Below are 23,552 nucleotides of genomic sequence, written 5' to 3'. Positions count from 1 at the left end.
TCTGATGTTTTGGGATATTAGTCTGTTGAACGCTGAGTTTGCAGTAACACAGAAAAGAAGCTTTTAAAGGGATAGTTCACCCAAAAATGAAAATTCTGTCATTAATTACTCACCCTCAAGTTGTTCCAAACCTGTAAGACCTTCGTTCATCTTCGGAACACAAATTAAGATATTTTTGATGAAAAAAACCCTCCCATAGACAGCAAAGGGTCCGTAGCAAGGACATCGTTAAAATAATCCATGTGACATCAGGGGTTCAACCGTAATTTTACGAAGCTATGAGAATACTTTTTGTGCGCAAAGAAAACAAAAATAACTTTATTCAACAATTCGTCTCCTCCATGTCACCCTATATAGCGCCATTTTGGAGAGTATCACATACGTAAACAACATATGCAACGCATGTACACGGATACGTTGTTTACGTTGTTTGCGCTTTGATCTGAATGTAAACAACATATCCGCGTACATACGTTGCATATGTTGTTTACGTATGTGATGCTCTCCAAAATAGAATTGGAGAGATTGTAGCTTCATAAGTTGTAAATTGTAGCTTCGTAAAATTACGGTTGAACCACTGATGCCACATGGATTATTTTAACGATGTCCTTGCTACGCTTCTGAGCTTTGATCGTGTAAGTATCCTTGCTGTCTACGGGAGGGTCAGAGAGCTCGGAATGAATCAAAAATATCTTCATTTGTGTTCTGAAGATGAACGAAGGTCTTACAGATTTGGAACAACATGACGGTGAGTAATTAATGACAGAATTTTTATTTTTGGGTGAATTGTCCCTTTAAGGACTGGCACCGAAAGTGCAAACAACTGCATGTATCTGGTTTCAGAACACAAGGTGACCCGATCAAGATCCGCCATTCACATTCTCCCAGGAGCTTCCGGCAGTATCGACGCTCCCACTGTTCGGATGGCGAGAGGTCTGTGCTCTCTGAGGTCAAGTAAGTCCATTTTGAGCGGTCAAGAGGATATTTTGTATCACACTCGCTGGTCTCAGGTCAGATTCATTTTTATTTTCTTTCCACTCACGTCTGTAGCTCTCGGACTGATCTGGTGCCTCCTCTCCCGGTTACCCGCACCGCAGACGTGCCTGGTTCCAGCTCGACCCCTGCACAGGTCAGACATACACCTTGCCTTCCTAATTATTTAAAGGAATAGTTCACCTAAAAATGAAAATTTGCTTAACATTTATTCACCCTCAGGCCATACAGGATGTAGATGAGTTTGTGTCTTCATCAGATTTGGAGAAATGTAGCATTCCATCACTTGCTCACCAATGGATCCTGAATGGGTGCCGTCAGAATGAGAGTCCAAACAGCTGATAAAAACATCACAATAATCCTCAAGTAATCCACACCACTCCAGTCCATCAATTTACATCTCATGAAGCTAAAAGCTGTGAGTTTCTCGATTTTAACTTCAGACCGTTGTTAAAATGGTGTCCATAATCCATAATAACGCTTCTTCCAGTGAAAAAGTGGTCTGGTCTGAATCAGGAGAGAAATCTGCACAGATCAAGCACCGTTTACAAGCCGAAACAGTCCAAAACAGCTCTAAACAGATATGTGGCTGGATTTTGATGTGAGAGATAACAGGAGATGGACTTTTTTTTACAGGAGGAAGCATTTTTATGGATTATGGACTTGTATTTTGGCCAGAAGTGATGGTTTGAAGTTATAATGCTAGATTAGAGGTTACATTGATGGTTTTGTGTCTTACAAACACGCAGCTTTTGGCTTCATAAGATGTTAACTGATGTACTGAAGTGGTGTGGATTATTGTGATGTTTTTATCAGCTGTTTGGACTCTCATTCTGACGGCACCCATTCACTGCAGAGGATCCATTGGTAAGCAAGTGATGTAATACTACATTTCTCCAAATCTGATGAAGAAACACTCATCTACATCTTGTATGGTTTGAGGGTGAGTATATGTTCAGCAAATGTTCATTTTGGGGTTAACTATTCCATTAAGTGGTGAACAGTTTCATTGCTTTTTTTAATGTTAGCCTTTAGAACGAGAGTCAGAGATTCATCTGATTTCACTTGGTTATTTAATCAATGTCTGATGTTTCTCACTCTATTGTGTGTGCCTATTTTTGTTCCTTTCAGAAGAAGAAAGGCTCCAAAGACACTCTCTCTGAGAGCTCAGAGCAGGACACAAAAAGCACCGCCAAGGTGGTGAAGACCGTACACACATCTCGAGTGAAAACAGAGACGTGACCGGTTTCACAGTCGACATGTCAAGGACGAATGGCAGGGTTGCCAGTGAAATGAAAAGTCAAGCTCTGGTGGAGCCTGTATTAAAACACTGAAGTTATCCAGATACACGGACACCCTCAATAAAAATTCCAACTCCTTTCTTCATAGTTCATGCCATAAATCAGAGAAAAATGCATTTCTTCACCAGTCTAGGATTACCTGTGTTCCGGTTTGGTTGGTGTATCACACAAGCACACTGCAAACTTAGAAATTAGATTCATTTCCTACTGACAATCATATGAAGGATGGTGGACTGTCGGTGGTGTTAAGTCTGATATCGCAAACATCTCAAACTCTTTTGAACACGTTTTCTACAGTATTAAACGTCTGTGAGCTCGAGCACCATGTGGGAACGATGGTAAACAGTGCTTCGTATTATTATTATTATTATTATTATTGTTCATTGTGTCCTCAGATTTTAGAGTCAGCTCTGCTGTAGGAAATGTTGCTGCTGTATTTCTATTTTTGTTTTTGCACAATAATGTAGACTCTTGTTTCTTGTTTCAAAATCACTGTAGCTAAACTGGAAGCTCAAATTCTTGAGTTTTAACGACTTCTTGTCAATAAATACATTATAATACATTCATTCTGGGGTTATTGTACCTGTCTGGTGTCTTTAAAAAAAACAAAGTGGTCTGGTTTAAATTATTTCATTTTGTCTATTAGGATGTTATTCTGTGAAATGACACACTGCAGCCAGTAGAGGGAGGCAAACAGCTTGCTTATTTTTATTCTGAAGTCAGTGAAAGTGTAAAACATAATTGATTTACAGCTGACAGGAGCAGACTTCAGTGTTAGATCAGTGAAAGAGCCAAACTTAATGTCTTTTATTAATAAAATAAGATTTTTGTCATTATTTTTATTACATGGTAAAAATGTTATAAATGCGATAAGGTGCTTGAAGCTCTTTAACTTGGTAGAATGTTTAAATTAAGGTTATTTTCACATTAGAGCTGTTACTATAGTGTGTATTTTAGCTATCTATTCAGTTTACAAAGCAACTTATTGCAATGCATAGAGAAAATTTAAACAGCATTTTAAACAACGTTTCAAATCAAAAACGTTAGTTAGCCGCTAAATGTTTGGATCGCATTCACGTGGCAACAGTTGGCCGCTCGCGCGCTTTTCGTGAGGATCAGTTTGAGACGGTGGGTCAGCAAAACAAATATTTATTCAACACTTTATTACAGATTTCACAGTTATGTCACACATAGTGTTTCCTTTGAGAAGTTATTAATATCTATAGGTCTAGCCGACTTTTGTCAAACTGGCAAAAAGCCATGGGTTGCGTGAGATTGCGAGTTACTTGATCGCTTTCGGAAAAAGACTTTACAAATTATATCTGAAATGTTTCACCTCTTTAAAAACAACGCATATTTCGGAAACTGAATTAATTTTGTTAGCAGGTGTATATGGGCATCTGCAAATGCTTTGAACGTAAACGGAGCCAAATCAAAATCCCTTTCACGTGTTCCTTTAGAAAATGTCAATCGAATTTACACTAGACCTTTGCAAAAATGAGTTTTGTGTAAAAAACTCGGAATGTTCCAACATAGTGAGACATGAAATGATGGATTATAAATAATAGAGCTCTTGATAGCAGATTATGAATATTTAAAGAAAATGTGAGTGGTACGTGTTTCATTGTGCCTCAGGGGTTAGCCTATTTGTGGCTGTTAGGGGGTTGCTGGAGTGTTTGTTTATTTGCACACTTGTCAAAAAGTCCATCGCACTAAATTCTGTCTCATAAGTTTAATACTGAACGAAATTTCGCAGTCTGCTTAAGCCTCGTTTATACTCGCGCTTGGCTCCATTTCGCGAGCCTCCGCTGACTGCGCGCGCACCTCCCCAAACGGACGAGGCGTTTATACTTGACGCGTTCGCCGTTGAGATATTCTTTGAAACGACAGGGGGCGCACAAACGAAATCGTCCTTTAAATCCGCAGGAAGTAGAAGAGAAGTAGGAATTTTACCGGAATTACGTCAGATCATTCAAGATGTTTGTTGATTTAATAAAATTTTACAATCAAACTTTTTGTTCACTCTTTCATTTCTGTGCATAATGCAGACACATTTCTACCTATTGCAGTATAGCTAACGGTATGTGGGTTATTCAACAGTGTTGGAATTTACAGGATGTCTTATTTCTTATTTTAACATTTCATATTAGACCACATTATTAGAGTACAAGTTAGACAAAAATATTGACACTTTGAGGCTCAAGTAGGTGCAACTGTTCAAATACAAGATTAATGTTATAATGTATATAAGTTGAAACCCTTCAGTGTTTTGCAAATGTAACATTCTATAAAGGTTAGGGACTGCAAAATGTACTTTGCCATAGATTAACCCATGTGATGTCTTTGTTATGTTATATAAAATGAGAAGATATAACAACAGTTCAAAAGAGCAATGTTGATAAATATTGTTTTATTCTGAATACAATATATTACAGACACATTGTTTTGTGGTGCATAGAATACTTTGCTATAGTTACAGTGCTACAGGCATATATTTGAATAATTATTTTAAAAGTATTATAAAAATTACAAAGAAAATATAAGCTGTTCATGTTGACTGCGGCGCCGCGCGAACTGTTCGCTCGAGTCACAAAAAATGTCGTGCACACCGCCACGCGAAATGAGGTCGCGCTCACCCTTAGAGAACTTCTGCTAACACCGCAATGACGTCATATTTGGCGCGCGCACCCAAGCGAACTTGCGGACGTGTCGAGTATAAACCAGGCTTTACCCTGAAGTAAAGTGGGGTTGCCAAGTTAATTCCGCAGGGTACTTTGGCTACTTTTACACTGTTGTTGCGTTTTTTTTAGTCCACAGGTTAAAGCGATCTCTTCCCCACCACCCCCACCGGAACGCGATATCGACGGAGGGGAAAACAGCGGGGGGGAAACGCGATTGGATGAATATCAATTGGTTTGGTTTTGTTTCGAAAACCTGGCAACCCAGGTCTGTCTGTTAGTCGGTGTGACATATTTGCGTGAAACAAATTACATATATGAAAAAATATATATATATTCTGGCAAAAATGTATTTTAAATATATATGCTAAATATATGTGAATTTAATGAAATAGGCTATGTTTTGAAATTGTAAATATATTTATTTTCAACCTTAATACCAAAAACAGTAGTCTACACACACACACACACATATATATATACAGGTGCTGGTCATATAATTAGAATATCATCAAAAAGTTGATTTCACAAATTCCATTCAAAAAGTGAAACTTGTATATTATATTCATTCATTACACACAGACTGATATATTTCAAATGTTTATTTCTTTTAATTTTGATGATTATAACTGACAACTAAGGAAAATCCCAAATTCAGTATCTCAGAAAATTAGAATATTGTGAAAAGGTTCAATATTGAAGACACCTGGTGCCACACTCTAAACAGCTAATTAACTCAAAACACCTGCAAAGGCCTTTAAATGGTCTCTCAGTCTAGTTCTGTAGGCTACACAATCATGGGGAAGACTGCTGACTTGACAGTTGTCCAAAAGATGACCATTGACACGTTGCACAAGGAGGGCAAGACACAAAAGGTCATTGCAAAAGAGGCTGGCTGTTCACAGAGCTCTGTGTCCAAGCACATTAATAGAGAGGCGAAGGGAAGGAAAAGATGTGGTAGAAAAAAGTGTACAAGCAATAGGGATAACCGCACCCTGGAGAGGATTGTGAAACAAAAGCCATTCAAAAATGTGGGGGAGATTCACAAAGAGTGGACTGCAGCTGGAGTCAGTGCTTCAAGAACCACTACGCACAGACGTATGCAAGACATGGGTTTCAGCTGTCGCATTCCTTGTGTCAAGCCACTCTTGAACAACAGACAGCGTCAGAAGCGTCTCGCCTGGGCTAAAGGCAAGAAGGACTGGACTGCTGCTGAGTGGTCCAAAGTTATGTTCTCTGATGAAAGTAAATTTTGCATTTCCTTTTTGAAATCAGGGTCCCAGAGTCTGGAGGAAGAGAGGAGAGGCACACAATCCACGTTGCTTGAGGTCCAGTGTAAAGTTTCCACAGTCAGTGATGGTTTGGGGTGCCATGTCATCTGCTGGTGTTGGTCCACTGTGTTTTCTGAGGTCCAAGGTCAACGCAGCCGTATACCAGGAAGTTTTAGAGCACTTCATGCTTCCTGCTGCTGACCAACTTTATGGAGATGCAGATTCCATTTTCCAACAGGACTTGGCACCTGCACACAGTGCCAAAGCAACCAGTATCTGGTTTAAGGACCATGGTATCCCTGTTCTTAATTGGCCAGCAAACTCGCCTGACCTTGTATACTTTTTTCTCACCTGACTACTGGTAGTCATGGCCTAATGGTTAGGGAGTCGGGCTTGTAACCTAAAGGTTGCTGGTTCGATTCTCGCGCCGGCAGAAATTGAAGGTCTCCACCTTCGATACCATGACTTAGGTGCCCTTGAGCAAGGCACCCCAAATTGCTCCCCGGGCACTGGAGCAAGGCTGCCCACTGCTCCAGGTGTGTGTGTGTGCAGTAAACACACACAGTTGTCAGTTATAATCATCAAAATTAAAAGAAATAAACATTTGAAATATATCTGTCTGTGTGTAATGAATAAGTTTCACTTTTTGAATGGAATTAGTGAAATAAATCAACTTTTTGATGATATCCTAATTATATGACCAGCACCTGTATATCTGCATGTTCCAACATAGTGAGACATGAAATGATGGCTGTCCATTTATTTATATATATTTATACACACACAATATATATTTATACACACACTATATATATATATATATAGGCTATTTTGAAAATATATTATTTTTGCCATATGAGACTTGAACACTGTGCTGATTCTAGACCTCTCCCTAAGCAAAACTTTGTCAGGGCCCCAAAATGCTCCTTAACTCATTAACATATTCTTTCAGAGAGTTAAAAAAAAGAAAAAGAAATTACAATAGGGCAACTGCAACAGAAAAAAAAATCCAATACAAATAAAATCAACAATTTAACCTATAATAGCCTACTATACAGAAATTGATGGAAGTAATCAAATGCATAAATAATGCATTGCACAGACTTCACCATATAAATTAAACATAAATTGATTCATAAAGTTGTGAACAATATTCAGTGAAGAGCAGTGAATAATTCTCTCCTTTTCTTTTGTTGTTTGATTAACAGACAATGACAGACAGTAGCAGGTTGATACAGTAGGCTGTCACAGAATGCACAGATCTAATACTGTGTAGCATTCGATTACTTTTCTAACCGTTCAGGTTCACTTAAGACATAACTGACTGTGTTTAGTGAAAACTCACCAAGACAGACATTTTGACATATACAAAGAGCAAAGTAGCCTATATTTGTCCGTGTTTTACTCCGTCTCAAATCACGCACACGAAAAGTGCTTGGAGAACGGTGCCGCTTTTAACTTGTTTTTTAGTATCGAGCAAGAAGGCATGGAGACTACACTGTTAAAAAAAAAAAAAGTTGAGCCAACTTAAAATTTTAAGGCAATCAGCTTCAGCATATTTTTGAGTTTGCTGAACTTATTTTTGTGGGAGATTCTCAAATTTTTGTTGTATTAACTTAAAACGACAAGTTGAGAAAACTCAAAAATCTGCTGAAGCTGGTTGCCTTAAAATTTTAAGTTAGCTCAACTGTTTTTTTTTTACAATGTAGTCACGTTACATGATTTGACTGATTTGGATGATACGTAGAAATGGCGACAGCGCACCACATTAGAGGAAAAGAACATTCATGTTTTCATAACCGCTGGCCAAAATCAAAAACTAAACTAAAATTTAATAATCTTTTAGAGCAAGGGGCCCCCTGGTGTTTCGGGGGGCCCTATCTGTGCGCGGAACTTCATCACCCTCAAGTGAAACTCCCGATCAATCGGTTTATAGACCTTGTGTGGCTCCGCCCCTTTTCAGCATTGCGTTCGTTGTCTTCATATGTATTTCCACTGTGCGAAGGTAAGGTCGTACAAATGTATGAATTACCCGCACGTTTTAAAATCTTCCCGGCCTGCTCACATTTGTTATGACATTCACTTTGAACATTACCATGCACATTTAGAAATTCAAAGACAGGATTCTAAAGATGACTGTGCACTTGTTTCTCTGGTGCACGAGGTCTTTTGGAACGACTGGATTTCGCCCACGAAATTTCATAGAGCAACAGGTAAATATGACCGCAACTTGCGGGTTAAGCATCACATCACTAAGAATAACTGTGAGCAAAGCTAATACTTATGCTTGACTTGGCAAACACCACTAATTAATTCCCCTAATATAAAGCTAACATGGTAGCAGACTGTGAATCCAATATCTTTTTATCACACAATTCTGACTTTTTACTCTGAATTCTGAGTTTGCATCTCATAATTCAGTTTTTGTTGCTACAGTGCAGGTTTATATCTTAGAGTTGCGAGAAAACAGGACAGAATTGTGAGATGTAAACTCAGAATTGCAAAAAAACGTCAAAATTGTGATATAAAAACTTTTGGTCACACTTTAAATTAGGTGGCCTTAACTACTATGTACTTACATTTAAATGAATCATTTGGTACAATGCACTTATTGTGTACATACATGTTTTTACATTGTACTTATATTTTTAAAAATACCTACAGTATATGTAGTTACATCTGTAATTAATTTCTGTAATTACATTTATAATTACACCGTTGACCCATCCCTTACACCTAAACCCACCCTTAAACTTACCCAGACCACCAAACCTGTCCCTAACCTTACCCGTATCCCACCTCAATAGCAGCAATAGTGTTTTGCAATACAATATGAACACAATAAGTACATTGTACTTATTTTCTGATGCAAGTACATAGTAGTTAAGGGCACCTAATATAAAATGTGACCAAACGTTTTATATATCTATATATATATTCCATAGTGGAAACAGGCCTTCCATAGATAATAGTTACATTTTGGCAAACAATCACAAAGCCAAGATTTATTTTAAACACCACTAATTAATTCCCCTAATATAAAGCTAACAGGGTAGCAGACTGTAAATCCAATATCTTTACCATCACAGATTTCAGTTTGATTCAAGCATTGAGACAGGCTGTACAAACAGCAGTTTGGTGCTCTTCAAATGCATCAGGAGCATGTTTGGTCTGGTAAAGTGAACATGTGTGATGTTTCCCCAAGATATAGGTGAAGGTGCGTCTTTTTAAGTGCTGTTGTGTCATGTGTGAGCTGCTTCCATTCCTTCACCTTCCACTGAGCTTCTTCTGGTCTCGCTGGGCGACTCCATCTGAATTCGCAGCTCAGCTGCAACAGATTTGTGTGAGTTGTGGCAAGCGGCCAGAACAGCGTGCCAGATGCACTCACTAACCTCTTTTGAGGGATTTTAGGACAAAGAAACAAAGAAAGACACAAAGAAAGCCAATATACAATCACTTTGTGTTTGTGACTGTTTCCACAACAGATCCTACTCATTTCATAGAAAGCAAAGCCATTATTTTTCAGGGTTCAGGTCATGATAATGACTAACAGAAACTTAGTTTCTCGAAATCCATTTTTTCTCATGCATAGTCATCAAAATGTATTTAATTTTGTTAGACAGATGCAAAATGTCAAACCAGGCAGCATATGTTTTATAGCACAAAATCACAAGCACACATTTCATTTGGATTTTTGTTGATGTTTGATAGGGTTTTGACTGATGTTCTGAATTGTTTTTAGGGTGGTTTCTTAACATCTTCACCTGGTTTATCATCCACTGCCTAATGCGATGGCATTTTTAAGTGTCCAAATGCATTTTAGGGTGACTGTACACTATCCTGGAGGTTTTTATGATTAGAGCCCAACAGAAAACCAGAGCTGCAGCTGTCTAGAGGAGCAATGACAGTCATCTGTAATAATTGGATAACAGTCCTGTTTGCAGGGAAGGACAGTATCCTGTTTACATGAAGCCCATTGCACAAGGCTGTTGTCCTGCAGCGCTCAGAAAACAGGAAGTTTTAAAGGGTGCTACGCTCAGATAATCTTGTTTGCATTCCCAAACGAATTCATTGGTTAAAATATTGCTGCAGAACACAAAGAGAAACTTCAACACCAGTTGTAGTGAAATCTGAACTGTGCGAGTTCCTGCAGGCTATAGGATGATAAAATGATTACATGAACCCTAACAATAACGACACCAAATATTAGTGTATTTGGACACTTAAAATGTATGCATTTCATTTCAGTAGATAAAATCTACCATTTTCCACGTTTTCTACTGTTTTCATATTTTGTTGTCTAATGCAAGTCAAGTCGAATGACACCAGAAGACTCGCACAGTCAAGTAACAAATGGCCACGCTGCTCCTTTGATAAAAAAATAAGGTTGATAGACCTGTGCGATAATTATGGAAGACCGTTTCCGCCATGGAATAAAAATAAAGAAAGGTAATTGCAACTTTTTAATCACAGAATTCGGATTTTTGTTCTCGCAAATCTGAGTTTACATCTCAGAATTCTGAGAGAAAAAAAGTCAGAATTGTGAGAGAGAAATTCTGACTTTTTTTTGCAGTTCTCAGTTTCTTAAGTCTCAAAATTCTGAATTTTTACTCTGAATTTTGAGTTTGCATCTCATAATTCAGTTTTTTGTTGCTACAGAATAAAACAAAAAAGGTAATTGCGACTTTTTTTGCAATTGTGAGTTTATACCTTGCAATTCAGACTTTTTTCTTAAAATGCAAGTTTATATCTTAGAATTGTGAGAAAAAGGACAGAATTATAAGATGTAAACTCAGAATTGCGCGAAATGTCAAATTTTTTTAATATACTGTATATATTCCATGGTGGAAACAGGCTTCCATAGATAATAGTTACATTTTTGCAATCACAAAACCAAGATATATATATAATAAGTAAGATTTTTAATGTTTTAAAGTGCCCCTATTATGGATTTTTATGCAGTGTGTAACACAGCTCTAAGTGAATGAAAACATCCTACAAAGTTTTAAATCTGAAAGTGCACCGTGTATAAAGTTATTGTCTCTCAAAAGAAAGTCGACTCTGAATCATTGAAACGAGTTGTTTTTAAAACAAATCTTAAGCCATTTCTTGTTGCCACTAGGTGCAGCTTTTGGAGCATTAAAAATAGCTGTTTCCCCGGTAACGCTGTACACAAAGCAGCACTGCACTGATGAAATCGACCAATCGGACCAATCACCGCAGATTAGCATCACGCGAAGGAGGGGTTTGGAAAAATGAATCGTTGAGCGAATAAGGTAAAAATAAATGCATATTATAAGAAAATGAATGTTTTTTGACCTTTCATGCATGTCAACCTGTTGTTGGGGACTCCCAAAACCAAAATATGAACCTTTCATTACCCATAATAGGGGCACTTTAATGTTTTCTTTTTAAAGAAATTTCTCATGCTCATCAAGAATTATTACAATAAAAATAACAGTTTTCTATTTTAATATAGACTTTAAAGTATAATTCATTCCTGTGATGCAGCGCTGAATTTTCAGCATCATTACTCCAGTTTACAGTGTCACATGATCCTTCAGAAATCATTTTAATATGCGGATTGATTACCAATATTGGAAACATTTTTTGCTGCTTAATAATTTTTTGGAACCTGTGATGCTTTTTTCAGGATTCTTAAAAAAGAAGAGCATTTATTTAAAACATAAGTCTTTTCTAACAATATAGAAGTAAAATGGACTGTCCTGGTTTTAGTGCAAGTAGAAAACTTTTTTTATGAAGTACGCTCACTCGGGGCCTTGTTTTGTGATATTTTACATTTTATCTGAAAGGATTTTCGTTTTTTTTGTCATATGTTAATTTAAAAATTATTTTATCTGCTGTTTTGTGTTTTTGCCATGAAGATGCAGACATGGCAATAAAAAATAAAAGCTAAATAAAAGTATTCATTTCTTTCAAAATAATTGTACTGACCCCAAACCTTTGAACAACAGTGTATAAATGCTGTTTTTTTTTTCTTTTCACTATTTATTCATCAAAGAATTCTGAAAAAAGCATCACAGGTTTTTAAAAAAAAAACGATGTTTTAAACACTGATAATCAGAAATGTTTCTTGAGCAGCAAATCAGTATATTAGAATGATTTCTGAAGGATCACGTGACACTGAAGACTGGAGTATGATTCTGAAAATTCAGCTTTGATCACAGAAATCAATTACATTTTAACAGATATTCACATATTTTCAAATGCAATATTATTTCACAATTATATGTGTATGTGTTATGTGGACATTTTTTAAGAATGACCAAACTGTCCTAATAGATTTTGGGACTGCTATGCGGTTTTGCAAATGTAATCCTTTAAATAAAGGGTACAGGAGCTTGTTCTTAGTATCCTTTCAGTCAGAAACAGATTGAAGTAGATCTTGTTTAATCCTGCAACCCATTTCCGTAGAACCGGACACCTTCTAATTCTGCCAAAATGTGGTTAAAAGCACCAGGGTTATATGATCATAGTGTGCGCATGATCGTTAATGAAAGGCCTTTTTGTGCGAAGAGATCATTAAAACCAACAGATGGAGAATGAACAGATTTGAAAGCAGGATGAAGGGCGGTTCAACTGTACAAATCATTTTCAAATGGTCAGTGATGAGCTTCAGCAGAGCTGATGTCCATTACAGAGACATTTCAGTGCCATCTGTGGAAGACTCTCAGGCGAAATGATCAGCTTATACCGGGATCTGTGCCTCGGCATTCCAAATTCCAGCTCTGAATTCCGCTTGGAGGCCCTTTCCATGTGATTTCAACTGTGAAAAGATTTCTTGTCCCCTCAGAATATAACCACGGAGTCTGTCTAATAGACATAATCACAGAGCGAGACTTTCCATACCAAGGCCTGTACTTTATTAGATGACAGCGTTGGCGTCTGAATGAGGTGAACAAACTTGAAGTAAAATGGGTGTGTGTTCAAGCAAACAAGCAACTAAATGACATCATTTTGTGTTGATTACCAGGAAAAACACTTTGAAAATAGCCAGTAAATTATTATTGTTTACACTGAGTCTGAAAATGTAACTAAAACGAGTCTGATTTTAACTTTTGCACATGCTATACTGTTAAAAGGTTTCCATATATTTTTAAAAGAAGTCTCTTATTGCTCACAAAGATTGCATTTATTTGATTAAATACAGAGTAGTTTTATTTGATAAAATACATTAAAACAGTAATATTGTGATATTAGAACAGTAATATTGCTACAATTTAAAATAGCTGTTATATGAATATATTGTAAAATACAATTTATTTCTGTTTCAAAGCTTGGGGTCGGTAAGACTTTAAAAAAATGTTTTTTGTTTTTTTTTAAAGACTTTTCTATTCACCAAGGCTGTATTTATTTTATTTTTTAATACAGTAAAAACTGAAAAATAGTGAAATATTATTAGGATTTAAAAATAGCTGTTTTCTATGGAGTATGTGTTAAAATGTAATTTATTTCTGTGATCAAAGCTGAATTTTCAGCATCATTACTCCAGTCTTCAGTGTCACATGATCCTTCCGAAATCATTCTAATGTGCTGATTTGCTGCTAAAGAAACATTATTATCAATGTTGAAAACAGTGCCTTATATTTTTGTGGAAACTGTGATACATTTTATTTTTCAGGATTCACAGATGAATAATGCATCTATTAAAACAGAATCTTTATAAATGTTTTTACTGTCACCTTTGATCAATTTAATGCATCCTTGCTAAATAAAAGTATGCATTTCTTAAAAAAAAAAAAACATACTGACCCCAAACTTTTAAACATTACTAATGCAATATTTGAATTACAAGACTAATAAACAACACCCAGAATAGCGAGAGCTTGCATATTTATTCAACTACAGCTTAAGTTGCAAAATAACATGAAAAACCTGTGCATCCTTATAAAGATGACAACAGCTTGACTTCATGTTTTGTACACCAATCATACACAGTTATTACAGAATAATTCAACATACTACAAGCTATTCACTAACTATTTACAACACAGTTGCCATATCTAATCTATGAGAAGAAACCGCGAGGAGAATCATTCAGATCAGAAACAAAAGGAAGAGCAGAGAGCATGCGATCAATAAGCACTAAGGAAAGACTAGAGCAAGCTGGGAAGGTCCCCACTGTGTAGTGGAAAAATAAATGGAAGACTAAGAAACTAACGTGGGCTTTCCAGTCGGACTCTGAAATAGGATTCTTAAAAGTATATGAACTGGAAGCAAAGACAAAACTGCAAATACCGAGTGACAATACCGTGCTACTTAAATGAATAAATATAAAGCTTTTGGTTCTCATCCTAAAACCCAGAAAACTCATGTACAAACCAGCCGCTAAACGTGTCGATGCTACATGTTTTGCCTTTGAAAATACATCGAAGGACCCCGTGCGCTAAACAGATGAGCGTTTTTGTCCTTGTTAGACTGGTGTAGGATGATAAATCTGACCTCAGCTGCTCTGCATATGTACACTATGTAGACCACCGTCACCCTGGGACCGAGCGCAGCAAACTACAACAGCGACCACATCCTCCGTGTTTCGCACTGATGTCTCTTTGAAAGTGTCCTTGATGTATTAGAAGTTCGTCGCTAAACAAAAACATGAAATCGGCCATGTAAGGTACCCCGTCCTGTAAGTATGAGAGTTTGCTATTGCCAGAAGTGACTATAGTGCCAGGAACTCTAACTACTCCTCGAATTAAACCTTTACATTAAAGGGTAAATAGTGTTAAGAATTGCAGTTTTGTGATTGCTCCGACTGTCTATAGTTTCAGAATTTTGCAAATGATCTTACATCTTCGAGTAAAAGAAATGAAACCAAACAAAACACCAACTCTTCGGCAAATCTGTTTTTCTGTCCAATGAGAAAGCCACACAGAAACAACAAGGGGGGAGTAAAGTCAATCCGATCCGAGTTACGACAACCAGACAACAAAGAACCAACACCTCTTCCGAACATGAAAATATAAAATAAACCCATCTGAGCTTCCTTACCAAGGAGCAGATTAAAGTCCAAAATAGCACCATTCATCAGTGTCTCAAATCCGTGGCAGCATCTCAGTCACTTACCACAAGGAAACAATGCGTCTCTACAGCTATTTCTATATCACAACGTACATGATTACACTTTAATATACTGGCAAAGCAACAAAAAAAGTTAAAAAGCAAAACTTAACAAGCAAATTCTAAAAAAAAAAAATGAAACAAAAAAGATGAACTCTGTAGCTTTTTTTAGTAACTGCATGAGAAGAAGTGGGGACTCTTAGCCTTAGTAAATACTGTAAGGTGTGAGTACTGACTGACGTTGACGTGGTTTAGTGATGAAGACGTATGGATGGATCTGATCGAGTATCCGAGAGGGACGTCAAAGTACTTCTGTGAATGTGTGTTTTGGTAGTGATAGACTGATATATTTGGTGATACTGTCAAAATGGCCATGGGCTAACAGAAGTGCTAGCTTTGATTTCAAATACTTTTTAGAGAATTTTAAGTAAATAAAAGTTGCAAAAATCAAAAGTTTAAGTTTGGCAATTCTGTATGTTGCATTACTTCAGTGCAATTGATCAATTTCAAAAATCACCTCATGGAACAATTTCTAGACGATTAAATAATTAAGAGCAGTGCAAAACTCGAAACAGAAATCATATTCACTTTCCATGACTTTTATACAATTCTATACATTTTCATGTACTTTCCAGAGCTACAATTTTAGGATTCACTGATATTTTACCATGCACTGTTAAGAAGTAAGAAAAATCAAAGTTCCAAATAAAACAAAGATTATATGAGTATCTTTTGCAAGAATATACTTTTTCGGATTTTTAAAATCACAATAAATGCAATGTGGTACTTTTTAATTACTTTTGAAAAAACTGTTTCTACATAAAGTTTTGGTGAAATTTGTTGAATTTATGAGTGAAAATTGATTCTACACCATTTTTTGGAGAAATGCGTTTAATTTCGTAGTGAAAATTGTTTCTACAGCAATTTTTTGGGGAAATCTATTTAATTTCTGAGTGAAAATTTGTTGTCTACATTAATTTCTGATTGAAAATCACTTCTACACCAATTTGTTTTTGTTTGTGTGTGTGTGTGCGTGTGTGTGTGAGAGAAATTTATTTAATTTATGTGTAAAAATAGTTTCTTCAATTTTTTTGTGAATTTTTTGAGTGAAAACTTGTTTCAACACCAATTCTGTTTGTCCATGTGGGAACCCTGATGTTGATATCGGCCTTTAAAAACACATATCGTCGCTAGCGTTTGTCACATTGCATGTCAATACAGAACACTGTTAACATTTCTTGGTGGGTTTGTTCACAGGAATTCACAGACGTATGAAAGAGTCCAGCCATGTAAAGTAGAAGTGGACATGTGGAAGACGTGCTGCTGCCGCCGGACCCCCAAGGGCCCCTGTGGAGTTTTCAAACACAGACATGTGGGTCTTTAGTGAAGCTCCAGTCTGTCAGGTCTGTCTTGAGGTGCTGTGTGTCTTTACTGCCGCCCCCTCCGAAGAGCATATCATCAAGGCTTAGAGTCCCAGGTTTTTCTAAAATGTTATTAATCACATAGATGGGGAAATAGCCCCAGTGTCATAATTCACCTTTACCGCACGCCATAACCATAAAAAATAATGATATACATGATTTAGGAAATAAAAAAGAATATACATGAGGATACAATTCCCCCAGAGGGCCTTTCTCTATCCTGCATCAGACAAATGGAATGTCGATCTTTCGTGGTCGTTCCTCTCTGCGCCACCAGGTTCAGGAACACAACCGTCAGCTCTGAGGAAGTCAACGCACAATAGAGGGAAATCACAGAGCGCTCGGGACGCTGGGATGTCATCAGAACACTGTGATTACCACGGGACTCAACCTACCTAATGGGATCCCCCATTGCTCCTGTTGGTGTCATTTTGAAGAAACAACCTGCGGAAGAAAGGTAAATTTTTTTTAAATATTATCAATTACTAATATTACTCTGTCATCATTTACTCACCCATATGTCATTCAAAAAAATATCACACAGGTTCCAAACAGCATATTGGTCTGATTGAACTAAAAGAGCTTGCACCCAAAATATTAATATTAATGAAGTATTTTTCCCATTTATTTTACATCCGGTAATTCAAAAAAAGGTCCTTGTTAAAGAGTTACAAGCCATGAACCAAACGGTCCAGCTGCGAGGAAAGTCACAACATTACAAACTTTGGCTTGAAGGAAAAAAAGCATTTAAAAATAAGACAAAAAGACAAAGATGCAAGACTGTGTAGTTGGCACTAATGAGGGAAAGTACTACAATCCCATAAAGCATTGCAAGTGCCAATAAAAATAAAAACATAGTTAAATATAAATTATACACACACACATACATATATATATATATATATATATATATATATATGACACATACACAGTAGTGGTCAGAAGTATTGGCACACTTGGTAAATATGTACAAAGAAAATTCATCTGCATTGTTAATAGTCTTTTATTTAAAAAATTCACAAAAATCTATATGTTTCTATACCTTTCATTGGATAATACAAATTTAAAATGGGGGGGAAATATCATTATGAAATAAATGTTTTTCTCTAATACACATTGGCCACAATTATCAGCACCCTTTTATTCAATACTTTTTGAAACCTCCATTTGCCAGTTTAACTAAATGTTCTCCTATAATGCCTGATGAGGTTAGAGAACACCTGACAAGAGATCAGAGACCATTCCTTCATCCAGAATCACTCCAGACCCTTTAGATTCCCAGCTCCATGTTGGTGCTTCTTCTCTTCAGTTCACTCATTTTCTACAGGGTTCAGGTCAGAGGACTGGAATGGCCAGCAGAAGCTTGGTTTGTGCTCAGTGACCCATTTTTGTGTTGTTTTTGAGGTTTGTGTTTGGATAATTGTGCAGTTGGAAGATCCAAACATGTCCCATTATAAGATTTCTAACAGAGTCAGTCACTTATTGATTTTTTTATCTGTTGGTATTTGATAGAATCCATGATGCCATGTGTCTAAACAAGATGTCCAGGACCTCCAGCAGAAATATAGGCCCACAACATCAAAAATACAGCAGTATATTTCATTGTACACATGGGGTACTTTTATCCCTGTGTTCACCAAACCCATCTTGAGTGTTTGCTACTAAAAAGCTCATTTTTTTTGTTTCATCTGACCATAGAAGCCAGTCCGATTTGAAGTTCCAGTCGTGTCTGATAACTGAATATGTTGGAGTTTGTTTTTGGATGAGCGAGGAGAATTTTTCTTGAAACCCTCCCAAACAACATGTGGTGATGTAGGTGCTGTTTGGCAATTTTTTTAAAGGTTTTCTGACCCCGAGACTCAACTATTTTCTGCAATTCTCCAGCTGAGGTCCTTGGAGAGTCTTTAGCCACTCAAACTCTCCTCCTCGCCGTGCATTAGGACAATATAAACACATGTCCTCTTCCAGGCAGTTTCATAACATTTTATGTTGATTGGAAATTCTTAATTATTGTCCTGATGGTGGAAATGGGAATTTTCACTGCTCTAGCTCTTTTCTCAAAGCCACTTCACTAATTTGTGAAGCTCAATTATCTTTTGCTGCACATCAGAAATATATTCTTTGTTTTTTCTCATTGTGATGGATGATTAAGGGAATTTGGGCTTTGTTTTCCCTCCTATTTATATTTCTGTGAAACAGGAAGCCATGGCTGGATAATTTCATGTTCATAATCACCCTGGAGTGCTCAAAATTGTGAATATGAATGGGAATATACTTCAGAGATATTTTACTCATAAGAATTTCTAGGGGTACCAATGATTGTGTCCAATGTGTATTTGAGAAAAACATTTATCTCATAATGATATTTCCCCCCATTTTAAATTCTTATTATCCAATGAAAGGTTCAATTTTTGTGATTTTTTTTTTAAATAAAAGATCAAAAGGATTAACAATGCAAATTAATTTCCACAGCCTTCTTTGATCATATTTACCAAGGGTGCCAATAATTCTGACCACTACTGTATATGTATATGTATATATACAGTGGTGTGAAAAAGTGTTGGCCCCCTTCCTGATTTTTTATTTTTTTGCATGCTTGTCACACTTTAATGTTTCAGATCATCAAACTAATTTAAATATTAATCAAAGATAACACAAGTAAACATAACATGCAGTTTTTAAATGAAGTGTTTTATTATGAAGGGAAAACAAAATCCAAACCCACATGGCCCTGTGTGAAAAAGTGCTTGCCCCCTAAACCTATTAACTGGTTGGGCCACCCTTTGAAGCAACAACTGCAATAAAGCCTTTGCGATAACTGGCAATGAGTCTTTCACATCGCTGTGGAGGAATTTTGGCCCACTCTTCTTTGCAGAATTGTTTTAATTCAGCCACATTGAAGGGTTTTTGAGCATGAATGGACTGTTTAAGGTCATGCCACAGCATTTCAATTGGATTTAAGTCCAGACTTTGATTTGGCCACTCCAAAACCTTAATTTCGTTTTTTCTTGAGACATTCAGAGGTGAACTTGCTGCTGTGTTTGGAATCATTTTCCTGCTGCATAACCCAAGTGCACTTGAGCTTGAGGTCACAAACTGATGGCCGGACATTCTCCTTCAGGATTTTCTGATAGAGTGCAGAATTCATGGTTCCATCAATTATGGCAGGTCATCCAGGTTCTGAAGCTGCAAAGCAGCCCCAGACCATCACACTACCACCACCATGTTTGACTGTTGGTATGATGTTCTTTTTATGAAATGCTGTGTTGGTTTTACGCCAGATGTAACGGGACACACACCTTCCAAAAAGTTCAACTTTTGTTGCATCAGTCCACAGAATATTTGCCCAAAAGTCTTGGGGATAATCAAGAAATTTTTTGGTAAATGTGAGACGAGCCTTTGTGTTCTTTTTGGTCAGCAATGGCTTTTGCCTTGGAACTCTCCTATGGATGCTGTTTTTGCCCAGTCTCTTTCTTATTGTTGAATCATGAACACTGACCTTAATTGAGGCAAGTGAGGCCTGCAGTTCTTTAGATGTTGTTCTGGGTTCTTTTATGACCTCCTGGATGAGTCGTCTTCGTGCTCTTGGAGTAATTTTGGTAGGCCGGCCACTCCTGGGAAGGTTCACCACTGTTCCAAGTTTTCTCCATTTGTGGATAATGGCTCTGACCATGGTTTGCTGGAGTCCCAAAGCCTTAGAAATGGCTTTAAAACCCTTTCCAGACTGATACATTTAAACTATTTTGTTTCTCATCTGTTTATGAATTTCTTAAGATCGCAGAATGATGTGTTGCTCTTTAAACATGCTTCACTTTGTCAGACAGGTTCTATTTAAGTGACTTCTTGATTCAACAGGTCTGGCAGTAATCAGGCCTGGGTTTGGCTTGTGAATTTTAACTCGGCTTTCTAAAATAATGTGGTTAATCACAGTTCTTTCATGACTTAATAGGAGTGGGCAAGCACTTTTTCACACAGGGCCGTGTGGGGTTTGGATTTTGTTTTCCCTTCATAATAAAAAACTTCATTTAAAAACTGCATGTTGTGTTTACTTGTGTTATCTTTGATTAATATTTAAACTTGTTTGATGATCTGAAACATTAAAGTGTGACAAACATGCAAAAAATTTAAAATCAGGAAGGGGGCCAACACTTTTTCACACCACTGTATATATCTGATTGGTGGACATTCTTTTGAGGAACCATGGGAAATGGAATTTTTCACCAGGAATTCCAATGTTAAACATGATTATTTAAAAAAAGTATTTGAAATAATCCAGGCTGGCTTCAACCAAAGCATACCATTATTAAAAGGGATAGTTCATACAAAAATGAAAGTTTGCTGAAAATCTGTCTGGAAGCAACAGTTTTAAGTTAAAAAACGTCTTAACTGATGGACTGGAGTGGTGTGGATTATTGTGATGTTTTTATCAGCTGTTTGGACTCTCATTCTGACGGCACCCATTCACTGCAGAGGATCCATTGCTGAGCAAGAGATGCAATGCTACATTTCTCCAAATCTGATGAAGAAACAAACTCATCTACATCTCGGATGGCCTGAGGGGGAGTCAATGTTCATTTTTGGGTGAACTATTGCTTTAACAACCTTGTAGCTCACAGTATGTCTGTAATAAGTCAATATTAATAATAAAATAACCTATGGAGAAAATGAACAGAGTTTTCTGTTGCACTCTATTTAAAAAATATCACATTTTTGAGATGCATGCATAACATCTCATAAATTTAAGGTCGTAATCTCTGCTCTGAAGCAATAGTCATCCTCCCACATTCCTGCTGAGTCAGACAGACTTCAGACGATGACAAAATCTATCTGATACACTCGGTGCAAGCCTGCAACATGCACCGTCAAAGACAAATGCAAGCAGCAACAACAGTGCAGCATATGCATTTCTTTTCTTAAGCAAATGCACATGCGTGCATTCGCCGGCCAGGCACCTGCCTCCCATTCCACTTCCCCGACTGCAGCTTGGAGCGTTTCCAAATCCAGTCAAACGAGGTCACATTTTCCCCCGCCTCAGCCCGCCATACTGAGCGCACATGAACCCGATGAACCCAACCGACTGCTGCAGAACAGACTGATTGTGGAAACACGCCCCTGCTGACCCCGTTTCAGCTCACGTCAACCTTACCCCATTCTACACTCTACTTATATATATATATATATATATATATATACACACACAACCTATTTTCACTATGCAATAATGAGCAATTTCCAGTAAAAAAGAACCCTTAAAATTGATCATAACTGCATGCATACCAATTTTATGCTGTGCAATGCAAAAAAAAAGGAGAGGTTTGTGATCAAATGACTGCAATGCCACTTTATTAATTTCACATGCCCTTTCTGCATGCAGAAGCATTTTAAAACAGACCAATTTGAAATTTAAATTGCACGTTGCTGAAATAAGTATAAAAGCAAAGGAGACACATCTCTGTCGATTCCCGTATGCATGACTTCATCTTTGTGTCTAAATTTAGGACTGTGCCATGCATGCAACTGCTCTGGAGCTCCCTAGACAGTCCCAATCTATCACAGATACGTGGTTTTCCTGCTCCGAGGACACGGCATTCTGCTGAATGAGGTGAAAATGGTGAAGAAAAAAAGACACCTTGTCCTAACATGAACCAAGAAATTAGTCTGGCATCGAGAGGCTTCAAATGCAATGGCTTTTCCAAACCCATCGGGTGTGCTGATGATACTGAGAACCGGTTGAACCCCACACTTTAGTTCAGATGCAAGTTTCCTACAGTCACATCAGTAACCCAGATAACGCTTTAGTAAAGCTGGGTTTGTATGTATGTGTGTGTGTGTGTGTGTGTGTAGGTGGCAGACTGGGGGGGAATACAGTCAGTCGGTGTCTGGGTACAAATAGTACATTCAGTTCTAGCAGTGGGCTGCTGCTCTTTTACGTTTTTATCGTTTATTAATCCGAATCTAGTAGATCAAGTATAGACTTTACTGTTCAGCAGCAGACAGAACAAAGGAGGCTCTGAGATATCAGCACATCTACAGAGGCACTTTCGTTATTCCTGTTTTTCGATTTTATTCCCATCTGTCACCCTTTTTGTGAACTGGATACAGTTATGAATTACGAAAAACACAATTCGTGCATTCTCTTCAAATCGCGCAGTATTAGAATAATATCTGTGTCAACTCAACTAATGTGTGTGTAGTTTTTTTTTTTTTTTTTACTTTTGGCGAATGTGTGAAGGTTTACTTACAGATAAAGTCTTTGTTCTTGTCCTCTGCTGTAAAGTTGCTGTTGGAAAAGGCGTTCTTGGACGAAAGCGGACCCGAGCAGCAGCCTTGCGGGGTTTGGACACCCCATACAAGGCTGCGGGACTGGGGCGTCAGGATCTCAGCCGCTTCCACTGGCTGACTGCATGTAATTCAACAGAGAGCTAATTTTGACCGTGCTGGACCGGGGCCAAGCCCCCCATTCCGGCTCTGCACTGCAGTTCGGTTCAGACGAACCGACGATTACCCGACGGTGGGCGGGATCTGCGAGTCTCCGCCCACTCTGCGTTCGGCGCGGCGCCATTTGGGCGGTTAAAGTATGGCAAGCCGTATTAACATTTAGGGCTTATTGTCAGAGCTTTCCCTATCCGAACTTTTTTCCCCTCGTTCTTCCATAAGCACTGCGTCGTTTCAAGAAATATCTGCATACACAAGAAACCACTGAAACTGACTCAAAACGATGTAGTATACATGCTAGACCAGTATGTGGCTGTGTAAGCATGCATGCTGTATACAAACCTATCACTTAGGATGCACGATATTGTCGGAACA

At 37.6% G+C, this 23,552-nt stretch overlaps 1 protein-coding gene and 1 long non-coding RNA gene across 3 annotated transcripts in view; one reads left to right on the top strand and one right to left on the bottom strand.

Moving 5' to 3' along the window:
- epb41l4a (erythrocyte membrane protein band 4.1 like 4A) overlaps positions 1-2,848 on the top strand; it is a 59,587-nt gene extending 56,739 nt beyond the window's left edge. The window contains exons 21-23 of the mRNA XM_058788327.1: positions 844-954; positions 1,051-1,129; positions 2,125-2,848. Of these exons, the coding sequence (XP_058644310.1) occupies positions 844-954; positions 1,051-1,129; positions 2,125-2,235 (301 nt within the window). The 3' untranslated portion in view covers positions 2,236-2,848. The remainder of the gene's footprint in view (positions 1-843; positions 955-1,050; positions 1,130-2,124) is intronic.
- A 10,769-nt stretch (positions 2,849-13,617) lies between these two features.
- Positions 13,618-23,552, bottom strand: LOC131548053 (uncharacterized). Of its 2 annotated transcripts, XR_009273090.1 has the most exons (4): positions 22,985-23,552; positions 17,138-17,186; positions 16,926-17,042; positions 13,618-16,804 (listed from the first exon to the last, which is right to left on the bottom strand). It is a non-coding gene; the product is annotated as an uncharacterized LOC131548053 (long non-coding RNA). The 2 variants fall into 2 exon arrangements; XR_009273089.1 differs by having other exon boundaries at positions 13,618-17,042; positions 22,985-23,295.

The sequence above is a fragment of the Onychostoma macrolepis genome, chromosome 10, assembly GCF_012432095.1.
Source record: "Onychostoma macrolepis isolate SWU-2019 chromosome 10, ASM1243209v1, whole genome shotgun sequence".
Taxonomy (NCBI): Eukaryota; Metazoa; Chordata; class Actinopteri; order Cypriniformes; family Cyprinidae; genus Onychostoma; species Onychostoma macrolepis.
The sequence above is the reverse complement of the archived record's forward strand: the minus strand, read 5'-3'. Positions and strand labels throughout refer to the sequence as shown.